The sequence below is a fragment of the Solanum verrucosum genome, unplaced genomic scaffold, assembly GCF_900185275.1.
Source record: "Solanum verrucosum unplaced genomic scaffold, falcon-dt-bn FXZP01000103.1, whole genome shotgun sequence".
NCBI lineage: Eukaryota > Viridiplantae > Streptophyta > Magnoliopsida > Solanales > Solanaceae > Solanum > Solanum verrucosum.
The window spans coordinates 456548-467496 of NW_026020048.1; the positions used below are offsets into that span (position 1 = coordinate 456548).

The 10949-nt window shown below is 32.7% G+C and overlaps 2 protein-coding genes across 2 annotated transcripts; one reads left to right on the forward strand and one right to left on the reverse strand.

Moving 5' to 3' along the window:
* The first annotated feature begins 822 nt into the window (after positions 1-822).
* On the forward strand, positions 823-1734 carry LOC125822742 (protein DMP6-like). The gene has a single exon (XM_049502180.1). It carries the CDS (start codon positions 987-989, stop codon positions 1614-1616), a length of 630 nt encoding a protein of 209 aa, XP_049358137.1. The 5' UTR covers positions 823-986; the 3' UTR covers positions 1617-1734.
* A 776-nt stretch (positions 1735-2510) lies between these two features.
* On the reverse strand, positions 2511-5286 carry LOC125822700 (pentatricopeptide repeat-containing protein At5g46100). Its single transcript, XM_049502132.1, has 2 exons — positions 5106-5286; positions 2511-4141 (listed from the first exon to the last, which is right to left on the reverse strand). Exon 2 carries the CDS (start codon positions 3978-3980, stop codon positions 2541-2543), a length of 1440 nt encoding a protein of 479 aa, XP_049358089.1. The 5' UTR covers positions 3981-4141; positions 5106-5286; the 3' UTR covers positions 2511-2540.
* Positions 5287-10949: the final 5663 nt, after the last annotated feature.

Consider the following 10949-nt stretch of genomic DNA (forward strand, 5'->3'; position numbering starts at 1 on the left):
TTTTTAAGTGGGCTAATTTTTAGGTAAATTTAACCTGATGGACATTTTGTCTATGGGAAGTGCTAAATGAACAAAAAATGTGGCCAAAATTTGACAAGAAAATTAAAAAAATTATAATATTTTTTTAATTTTAAAATAAGCTAATCTTTTTTCCATTTTGTTAGTTAAAAGGTATTAAAATTAAAAGGGTAAAAATGTTTTAAAAGGTAAAATAACATAGATAAAATATCATTCTGGTCAAAAAGATCTTTCCTTTCTCTAATTTAGACTATAGTTTATTTATTGAATCCGTGGAAACCAAGACGGTGTTTTCCAAGGTGGTATATAGCCAATGAAGTTTCCTGTCCCAAAAACCGTTATACGCTAAACTAGCATAACAAACTATAAAACCTAGTAAAAGGAAAAAAAAAAACAAATTTGTTGAACCATTAAGTCTACTAATCTACCTAATCAAAAAGATGACTTTTAAGGAAAAACATGCTTAAGTTGTCACCACAAAAATAAGCAAGAAAAGAATGCGTCATCGTCACTTCCAAAAAAACCTCCAAGAAAGCAACTAAAAGCTGCTTGTGATGAAAACAACAAACGTTCAAACTTACTTTTTTAAAAAGTTTCAAATTTCAGGTAAAGTGATTTCATTTTTTATGACAGAAGACCAAGTAAAAGGGTATAATTCGGTTAAAAATCGATACCTGAAACAACGTCGATTTCTAAAATTTGAGTTCCATAACTGTAAAGGAAACTGCAAGCAACTTTTAAAATACTTTAGGTAGTTATCTAGCACCAAATGGTAATTGAAATTCTAAATCTAGAATACCGCGGAAAAGTTGCTTCTGTTTTTCTTTCTTGTAAGGCATCATTAACCAAAGTGCACTCTATTTTATATTCCCTTCAGGTATATATTTATATCCTCAAGCAATAAATATTCCAACGCAAATTTGAGAAGATAATCAAATTAGTACTTACCAACTAAAGACTTCAAGGCTATGGAGATTAAGGTAGAAAATGAGATACCCCGGAATCTTGATGAAGAGAAAGCTCCCCTGCTTGAAAACTCAGAACTGCCTGAAGTGGAAAAAAACCTGATACAACAAGCAATAAGCCAGACATTTAAAAGCACTGCCCATCTTGCCAATCTTCTGCCTACTGGATCTGTTCTTGCTTTTCAATTTTTATCACCCATATTCACAAACCAAGGACAGTGTGATGTGGTTGGTCGATCCTTGACTGCTTCCCTTGTAGCACTTTGTGGACTGTCATGTTTCCTATTGAGCTTCACAGATAGTTTCAAGGATCAGAAAGGAAATGTTTGCTATGGGTTTGCCACAACACGCGGCTTGTGGATAATAGATGGATCAGCAACTCTCCCATTGGAAGTCGCTGCAAAGTACAAGCTGAAATTTATAGATTTCATGCATGCCATCATGTCAATATTGGTTTTTGCAGCTGTTGCGTTGTTTGATCAGAATGTGGTAAGTTGTTTCTACCCGACACCTTCATATGAAACACAGGAACTGCTTACAGCTCTGCCAGTTGCAATTGGGGTCATCTGCAGTATGTTGTTTGTGGTGTTTCCTACGCAACGTCATGGTATTGGCTTCCCCCTCACTTGCTAACTAATATGCTTGTTCCCAGAGATTTGTCGCATGTGTATCCTCATCTTCTTTTACATTCAGAGTGGGATACATTTTTATTGGTCTTTTCATTCATGTAACCATTTCCATTGCCTTTTGACTTAACTTTGCCAGATGAAGCTGTAAATGATTAACAAGCAAATGTACAAATAAGAATGCTAGTGTTTGCTAATCACCTTCATGGAATTTGAAGATAATCTGTAGTCCAGAAAGTCAAATCAACACGTGCTTTTTGAATATACAAAAAGAGTAGTAATTCAAAATTCTGAAGGAAACATACTAGAATTAAAGATTGTGTTTAATCATATAAATGTTACTCCCTCCGTCCACTTTTAATTGTCATAGTTTCCTACTTTCCTTTTTTAGAGTCAAACGATAAGAACTTTGACTAAAATTTCACGATGTATTTTTTCATCATATTGATATGCAAAAAAATTACAATTTATAATATTTTTCATATAGTTTTTGAATATCTAATTTTTTTGTTTAAAATATCGAACTAATGTGATCTAACTTAACTTTGAAAATTAGTCAAATTGACTTTCGAAAAGCGCAACATGACAATTAAAAGTGGACAAAGGGAGTAGTATATAATAACCACATCATTGAAAACACTAATCCCAATAAACTCCATATTTTAGGGCATTAAGGAGTAGAGTGTCTGAACACTTACCACTGTGCACTGCGAAGATTGAACCCTTGAGTTCCAGGTTGCCATGGAATAATCTTAGCTTTGCACCAAATATCCATGTAAAAAGAGTAAATACAACGGACACCCACTATGTTATGATTTACCAAAAATCTTCTTAGAAGGTGAAGCAATGCATAAAACCGGATTATTTTGGTCTGACTTTCATATGGATTAACAACGGCATTGCGGTCATAATCAGTAACTTGAACAAGACATCAGGTCTCAAAATTCATACGTTTACACATTAGGTCAGCCTGTACCGAATCAGCTGCTTCCCTTACTTTCCTTCTATCCCAAAATCCACCCACCACAACAGCCCATGTTTGTTCATCTGGAATGCATCCATCAGTCAACATTTCCTCAACAATACGAGCAGCCTTGTGCACATCTCCTTTCTTGCAGAAATGGTTGACCAAAGTCTCAAAAGATTTAGCTTCAACTGAGATGGCTCTGGTGCGCATGCTTAGATATAATTGAAAAGCTCGCTTTGGATCATTCACAGCACACAGGCCTCGGACTACTGCATTATGGATCTTCACATGCAAGCTCCAAGTTAACCGGTTTGGAGATATTCCACTAAGAATCATTTCATCAAGATAGTTGGCTGCTTCATGAAACTTGTTATTCTCACAAAAGCCATTGATGATTTTCCAGTATAACCCTGCATCAGGTTTACATCCCTGAAGTTTCATTCTGTCGAAAATCTCTAAGGCTTCTCCAATTTTACCTTCTCCACAAAGTCCATGAATTAAGGTACTGTAAGTTATCATATTGGGAACCTTATGTTCATGAATCATTATCTGTAATAGCTCCATTGCTTCAGGGGAACGTCCACCCTTACAAAGACCGTCCATCAAAGAACTATAAGTGAACACATTGGGATCAATACCTTGGCTTCTCATGTCCTCAAGTAATGTCATGGCTTCATCCAAGTTATTTGACTGGCAAAAGCCACGAATCAAACAAGTATAGGTCACTACAGTAGGTGAGCAACCATTTGCTTCCATCTCCATCAGAAGTTCTTTTGCTTCAGTGGCCTTGCCCAATTTGCAAAGCCCATTAATGAGAGTCCCATACGTATAGGAATCCGGTGTAAATCCGCGCTTGGGCATCTCATGAAAAATACGAAAAGCAGAATCCATTGTTCCACTGTTCTTGCAGAGAGCTTTAATCAAAATATTAAGCGAAGCAACACAAGGTGGAATGCCCACCCCCCTCATGTGACGATAAAACCTAAAAGCAGTTTTTAACCGGTTTTCCTCAACAAGTACAGAGAACACTGTAATATACGATTTCTGGGTTGGCTCACAATCATACTCCTTCATCTTTTGGAAAATCCTGATCACCTCAAGTGGCTTGTGAACCCTCCCATAGGCTCGATAGACTGAGAGGAATATATCCTCAGTAATCATACAGCTCTCACCCTTCATTCTGACAAGCATTTCCTCTGCTAAATTAAAATGATTTGCAGAAAGCAATCTCGAGATGATAAGACCAAATGTGCTACGATCGTGCCGAAAGCCATTAGAGTACTCTGCTGTTGCTGCATCAAATATAAGAACCGCTTTTTGTACATCTTTTTCTGCTCGAATCAACTGTTCAACAAAAGCCGCTGTGACTTCTCTTGGCCATTTGATTGGTATCTTGCTACCCATCAGTTCAACACTTATCTTCAAATGCTGCAATCCCCTTTCCAGAAATATGTGCCTCAAATTTTAGCTAATATCATTAGCTTTTCACTGATTAAAGTTGTGACAATAACAATGCTTCTTGCCGATCCTATGTATTTGAAGCATCCAATACTGAAGCTGAGAAACTGTAATTCCAAAAGTAAATTCATTAGGGTCTAATATCTTCAACCATGTTACCAGCTAAAGATATGCCAAAAAACAAGATTTTCTAGCAGGCATTGCATCAAACAAGTTGGTGTCTCATACAAAACTAAATTTTAAGCTCAAAATACCCTGGTACAGGAAAATCGAACAAACGATTTTCTTATATTTGGAGCAAAGAAGAGAAATTTGATCAAAGCTTTAACCTTTACATGGATCAACAAAACATAATGAGGTGAATCAAGATTTAAAGGCAGTGAGTGCACGAGTGCATTTAATGTTGATCTGCCACTAACCACAAAGAGCGAGAGATGCCATGGTGAAAACAAAAAAGGAGAGCATGAGCGTATTAGAGCTAATGCTCAAGAAAAGAACTAACGAATTTAGAATTTTCAATGTTATAGGTGTCGAGATAAAGTAAAAATAGCAAACTTACTTCATTATACATCAAAAACTGTATTAGTGTGAAACAAAATATAAGAAAAACAAAGAAAGTAAATTTTAAAAAAATGTTACTCCTTATTAATACATTCAGTTGAATATAGCGACTAGTGAGCATGAAGAAATTATAAGAATTTGTCCACAATACCTCTCTGACATCCAAGAAAGAAAGAAATGACAACTTTTACAAACTAGAGTTTTAAACATTTTTTCCACTTTTTGTTGCCATTCTTGCTTACCCAACTTGAGCCCATTCGAGATAGAAATAAGAATATTTGAAAAGAGAAGATACAATTCCTAATCTACTACAAGAAATTGAGTAGAGAGCAACAAACACCTCTGTCAAGCATTTCGACAAACACCTTACCTGCATTGTTTTTGCACCTTCTTTCAGTTGTTACTTCCGCTAAGTTCCACATTCTCGTACAAATAAATATCTAACCAGCTTCCCAATTTACAGTGATCTCATGAAATACAATATATGCAGGCAGTTGAGTTAAGAATTACCTCTTCTATCAGTTTTGCTCATTTACTAGTTTGTCTTGTCTTGGATTGAAACAGCTTCACTCCATTTCGGTCTTCTCGTATCGCCTTCGCTGCATATAAATTCCGTTTCCGGCGACAGTGAGCCGAGCGGCTTCAGCTTCCCAGGGTAAAGTATTCAAAAAGCTAGAGCCGCCTCATGTATCATGTATATGTTGGTGAGTCACTTCCATAATAAACGACTGGTATAAAAATATAAACTTTTAATTGAAGGGTATCATTAATTTATAAAATTCGACCTGAATTCAATCAACTATTATTTCGTTACACGGTGTTAAAAATATAAAAAGATATGTTAGTAGTGAGATTCAAAGAGGTTTAAGCACCTACTCAAGAGCTAATGACCAGTCAAATCATTTGTTTAATGGGTGCACGGTTAATTTTATATAATTACCTCTTAATTTCTACATAGATATATATATTTCGAGACGAGATTAATGGATGCTCAAGAACCCGACAGATTCTTTATGGGTCCGCCCTTGTTTCTAGCTGTTAGTAATGCAATGATTTTAACGCATGCATTAGCATGGTTAAAAACTCAATTGCTCCTTACAAATTTTTTACACGGTTTCTACTATATTTGTGAAGGGTATCTTTGTAAATAAATTTTTTTATGCAATACATGTTATTTTTAATACACCAAACCAAACAATATATAAAAATAATATATTTATCATTAATGCAAATATTACTAATACACTTTATTTAGCATCATTTTTATACACTCTTCCAAATGATCCCCTAGTGTACAAATTATTAGTTAATTTATCGAGTACCAGGGAATTGATTTCACTCTACCAATTTTGTCACCTTTTTATTTAGGGGTTGTTCGCCTTCTGAACAGAAGAAAGTCAGAGAGCACCAAGTCATTAAAATTAGTGGTTGCTCGCTCTTTGATTAGTGATTTACTACCCACTAGATTGATGAAGGTGTCATCCTAGCGAAGGTTCAACTCCTTATATGTCATCAAGTACCTCAAGCTCGAAGACCCACTAAAGTACGAAATTCAGGATCTTTCAGAAAATGGTCATCAATACGCTTCGACTCGATCAAATCACGAGATAACTTATTTGAGCTTTCCCTCACTCTCTGCGTGCTACTTCAATGGTTCGATATGAAAGACGATCAACTTTTGATAGAATAAAACAATGAACAACATGCACAACTAATAATATTTATATCAAGATTAACATTATAAGTAGATTTAATAACTAGAGAATTTATTTTACGAAAATAGTATAGATGAAATACTTATTTCTACTTAGTTTGTTCAATACATACACGATGCACTAACATAAAAAGTTGAAACTATATCGCTCCATAAAGATAAATCATATTTAATTTTATGCTACAATAGTGTTGATGACTTTGTACAATTTTCATCTTAGATTATGAAAATAAATTTTATACTTATAAAAATTGATGTAATTCCTATAAGGGAATCACACTAAAACGGGGAAATCAAAGACGGAAAGTAAAGATAGACACAAATAGAGGAAACAAAAAGCAACCAAAGGGTATATTAAACCCAATGACCTCAATCTGTTATTCCAATAATAAGCACCTAACTCTTACGAATACCTCAAGGGAATCGATATCCCAAGTAACCAACGTTTCTAACAAAAGGCCAAAAGCTTAACCAAGCTCTCAACACTCAAACATGAGTTTTCAGTTTTCAATATTCAAAATAATCTAACTAAAATGAACCCTAAAACGCCTATTTATAGTTTTAGGACATTATTACATAGATGGGCCCAAAAGTGACTCGAAAAGGCCAATGGGCGAGCTAAGTCGGCCTCGCCCAATCCTCTTGGCGAGTCGCCAATTGGTTGGCGATGTACCCTTCTTCCTTGAGTTCTCCCTTGATAGCTTGCTGTAACTTTCGGCGGTCTTAGGGTCCATTGGGCGATGCGACGATGGGCCTCTTGTCCACTTGGCAATGGACCCTACTCCTGACGCCTGTTTGGATATTAGGCGGTCTGGTGGTCATCGCCCAAGTCATTGGATGATGCGCCGATTGCTCTTCAGCTCACCGAGTGAGGAACTTCCATTTGTAGCTCCATGGGACCTTAGGTGATGTTAGAACCCTCGCCAAGGTAGTTTGGAGAGTCGCCGAAGTGGAGGTCAGCTCGCCGAATGGAGCAACATATTCATTTGCTCTTCATTGTTTCGTTAGACCTCCCACGCTCCAAGCTATCATCCACACATGGGGTTGCTCAGCTGGGAGCTCCTTCAAAGCGTATTTGTTTCCAAGCAAGGCCTGGAATCCCCTCCTTGGCAACATCTCAAGTCCAAGAGCCTCTATCCCTGTGAACGATCCATCAATACGTTGAAGTTCGTGAATGGATGGCTTGGAGGCAATCTGGATTGCATCAGATGATAAAAGTTCTATGTATTAGATAAATTTTGTATACTAGATCATCTATTATATAAATAAATAATACACGAATAATTATTTCATACAAAATTGCTATATGAAAACGCATGATTCTAACAAATTTCCACTAGATTCATAATTATACGTGATATCATGAGCAACACAAAATTATACAGTGATATCATGAGCAACAAAAAATTGTTTGATACTTTTTCTAACATTTCAAGGAGGTCGGGTAAATAACAACAAAGTCGATCAAGTTTTCAAAAGGTTAAAAATATGTTTTTTTTAAATAAATCTTTTTATAGATTGATCAAATTTTGAAGAAAAAATATGTTTTGAATGATTTTAAAAATATTTTTTTTTATATTTTAAGCCGAAGATGACAAAATATCTTCACAAATTATATGTGTATTTTATTTGTATTTTTATGACAAAATTATCATATAAAAAATCATAGTAATCAAATTAATTAGCAATAATTTTATTTTTTTTACAAATTAACACCTAATTTCTAAGAAAAGAATGTTCAACAATAAAACACTAACAAGAACACTTTTCAAATAATTTGATTGAACAAAAATCACGACTCTACTTATTTTTTAAAACGATAATATACTTTTCAAGATAAGCTAATTTGATAACTTGATCAATAGACTTTCAATTGTGAAATTTGTAAGTTAATATTGGTAAAAATGATTTATACAGTTAAAATGTGAAAGAAAATTTAGTTGAACAACTAACTAATATACACATTTTTGTATACTATAATTTTGATTTAAAAATTTAAATTTTAACTTATAAAACTCAAATTCTTTTTGTGATTGCAATCTATATTCCGTATAAAGTATATCAATTAATTTGTCTTCCTTGTAACTATGTTATAATAAACTCATTAACTTTTTAGCAAGTACTTATCTTATTCATTACCACTATATCATAGGAGACACGTGTTTGTTATTGCTATATATGTCAAACTTCGATGTAAGTGTTGTATAGATTGAAAATAGATTTTTTTTTATTTCAAGAATAAAATTGAAAACTTAATTATCCCATTTAACAAAAAAATCACATCTAGAATTGCAGCATATCTAAGAATATATATAATCCTCGATAAATTCTATAATTTGGATTCAAAAATCTTCATTTCTTCTGTGTCTTTATATCCTTTCTTCTTGCAAACCCTAGCCGCATCAACCCATCATCGCATCGCCATCAGAAATCTCTATAATCATCACTGAAAACAACATAAACATTACTTGTTTATCGAAAATCATACAAAATTTCTTTCTGTACAAGAGAAAGGAAGAGGGAGAGGAGGACGAAAAAAAGGAACCAACAACAAATTCGCACATCAACACTAAATTCATTTCAATTCAAAAGGTTTAAACTGGTACGATTCACCATCAACAATGTTATATGTATTTGTATGTTATTTTTATGAATTGTATACATCATGTGAGAGTCGATGTATGTCAAATGACACAGAAAGACATACGATCTTATAATTCCGTCATACACTAGACGTATATTATATATACAGTTTATATATCAAATATATACTCATTCCACGCCGATGACATACAAATAACTTAAATCTGATATATAATTATATGTCTGCTAGAATCATAAAAAAAAATTCACAACAATTATATAATCTTTCTTTTTTATAAAAGAAAAAAGAGAAGATTTTCATTGAGTGTTTGTGGTAAAGTTTATGTGAGCAAAAAAGAATTGTTCGATACTATATTTAGTGAGAAGAAGATAAAAAGTCATATACAATGTAGTATAGAATTTGTGATAATTTTAGAGAGAGAAAAAAATAATAAGAATATCTATAGGAAAAAATGGAAAGAGCAAAGATAAAAATAATAATAGACATAGATATATCTATTCTAATTTGAGTTGTGTGGGTGTGGATAGGGTTAGAGGGTAGAAAAGATCAATTGTACCCATTTAAATGGCTACAATTGAGAAGATGATATACTAATTCACTATAATTGTTAAATAGTCATATTAGCAATTAAGTGCAAATACACATATAATATTTATAATTTAACTAGAACTCAAAAATTATTTATCAATATAAGTTTTTTTTTCAATGAAGAGCACAAATATTCACTTTTAGGTCCGTCAATTAATCTATTAGGTTTATCAACTTCAAACAAACTTTCAGACAATTACGTTTAAACTTTGATAGTTTCGGACTTTTGTATTTGAATCGTGACCTTATGAACGCGAAACATAATATACTTACACTTGAAGTTTGGCATGACTCTTCAATATCATGCTCAAGTGTTTTTTTATTTATTGAAGGTATAGACTTGACAAAGTCAAATTTTAAATATTCCTGATTAAATTTTTTTTACCTGACTTGCCAAAACTAATTTCATACATTTTTTATTGAGATACATGTAAAATCGATTAAATCTTCAATCACGTGTTTTTTAATATTTCATGTATGACTAAAATGCATATAGAAATTGATTGATATCTTAATACACAATTCAATACCCAAATTTACTCTAAATAAATTAAAATTAAAAATAAAGTTTCATATATCACAAAAAAATAAAATGTCATTCATCAATTTGTGAAATGCATGTAAAACTTGGATAAAATCAAGGGAAAATTAGCAATTAAGTCATAATATCTAATATAATAGTCAAAATAACAACACTTTAAAATATTTATTTAAAATGTCAGAATGGCAATATTTTTATAAAACAATATGTATTCAGATTTTAGTATTTTAAATTAATTTTATTTATGGAAAGAGACCTATATTAGACCAAATTATATACCAATAATCGTTTACAGTGAAAAAAATAAATTAAACCAATACCATTAACCTTTTTTCACCACCATTCACGTTTCTTCCCCAACTTTCACGTTTCTTCCCCAACTTTCACGTTTCTTCCCCAACTTTCACGTTTCTTTCACACCTTTCACGTTTCAAGTTTATCTTTCTTCAAGGTGCTAGATTGTTGTTCATCAAGAAATTTTCTTTATTCTTAAACGAAATTTCTTTATTAATTCAAGCAGATTTCTCGGTTGGCAAGATAATTTCCATTATCAATTTTGATTTTTTTTTTGATTTGATGTTTAAATCACTGATTCTATAGAATTTTCCAATTTTTATGTGATTTTGTTTAAATATTCATCATATATTTATTATGTTCAATTTTTTTTTTGTGATTTTCTTTTAATTTTTCAGATTTTGTAGATTCTAGAAATTCATATATATGTTTATTTTGTTTGATATTTAATACATTTTAAAATTTGATAATATCGAAATTTGCTTTTAGGGTTTTAGATTTTGGGGAAAGTATCTGATTGTCTACAATGACTGATTCAATCAGAATGACTAGAGGTATACCAAATAATATTCAAAATTTTGGGGAATTTCCCTCATTTGATTTGTGTATTAC

Coding starts and splice junctions, on each gene's coding strand:
- LOC125822700 (XM_049502132.1), bottom strand. CDS start 3,980: ATGGGTAGCAAGATACCAATCAAATGGCCAAGAGAAGTCACAGCGGCT.
- LOC125822742 (XM_049502180.1), top strand. CDS start 987: ATGGAGATTAAGGTAGAAAATGAGATACCCCGGAATCTTGATGAAGAG.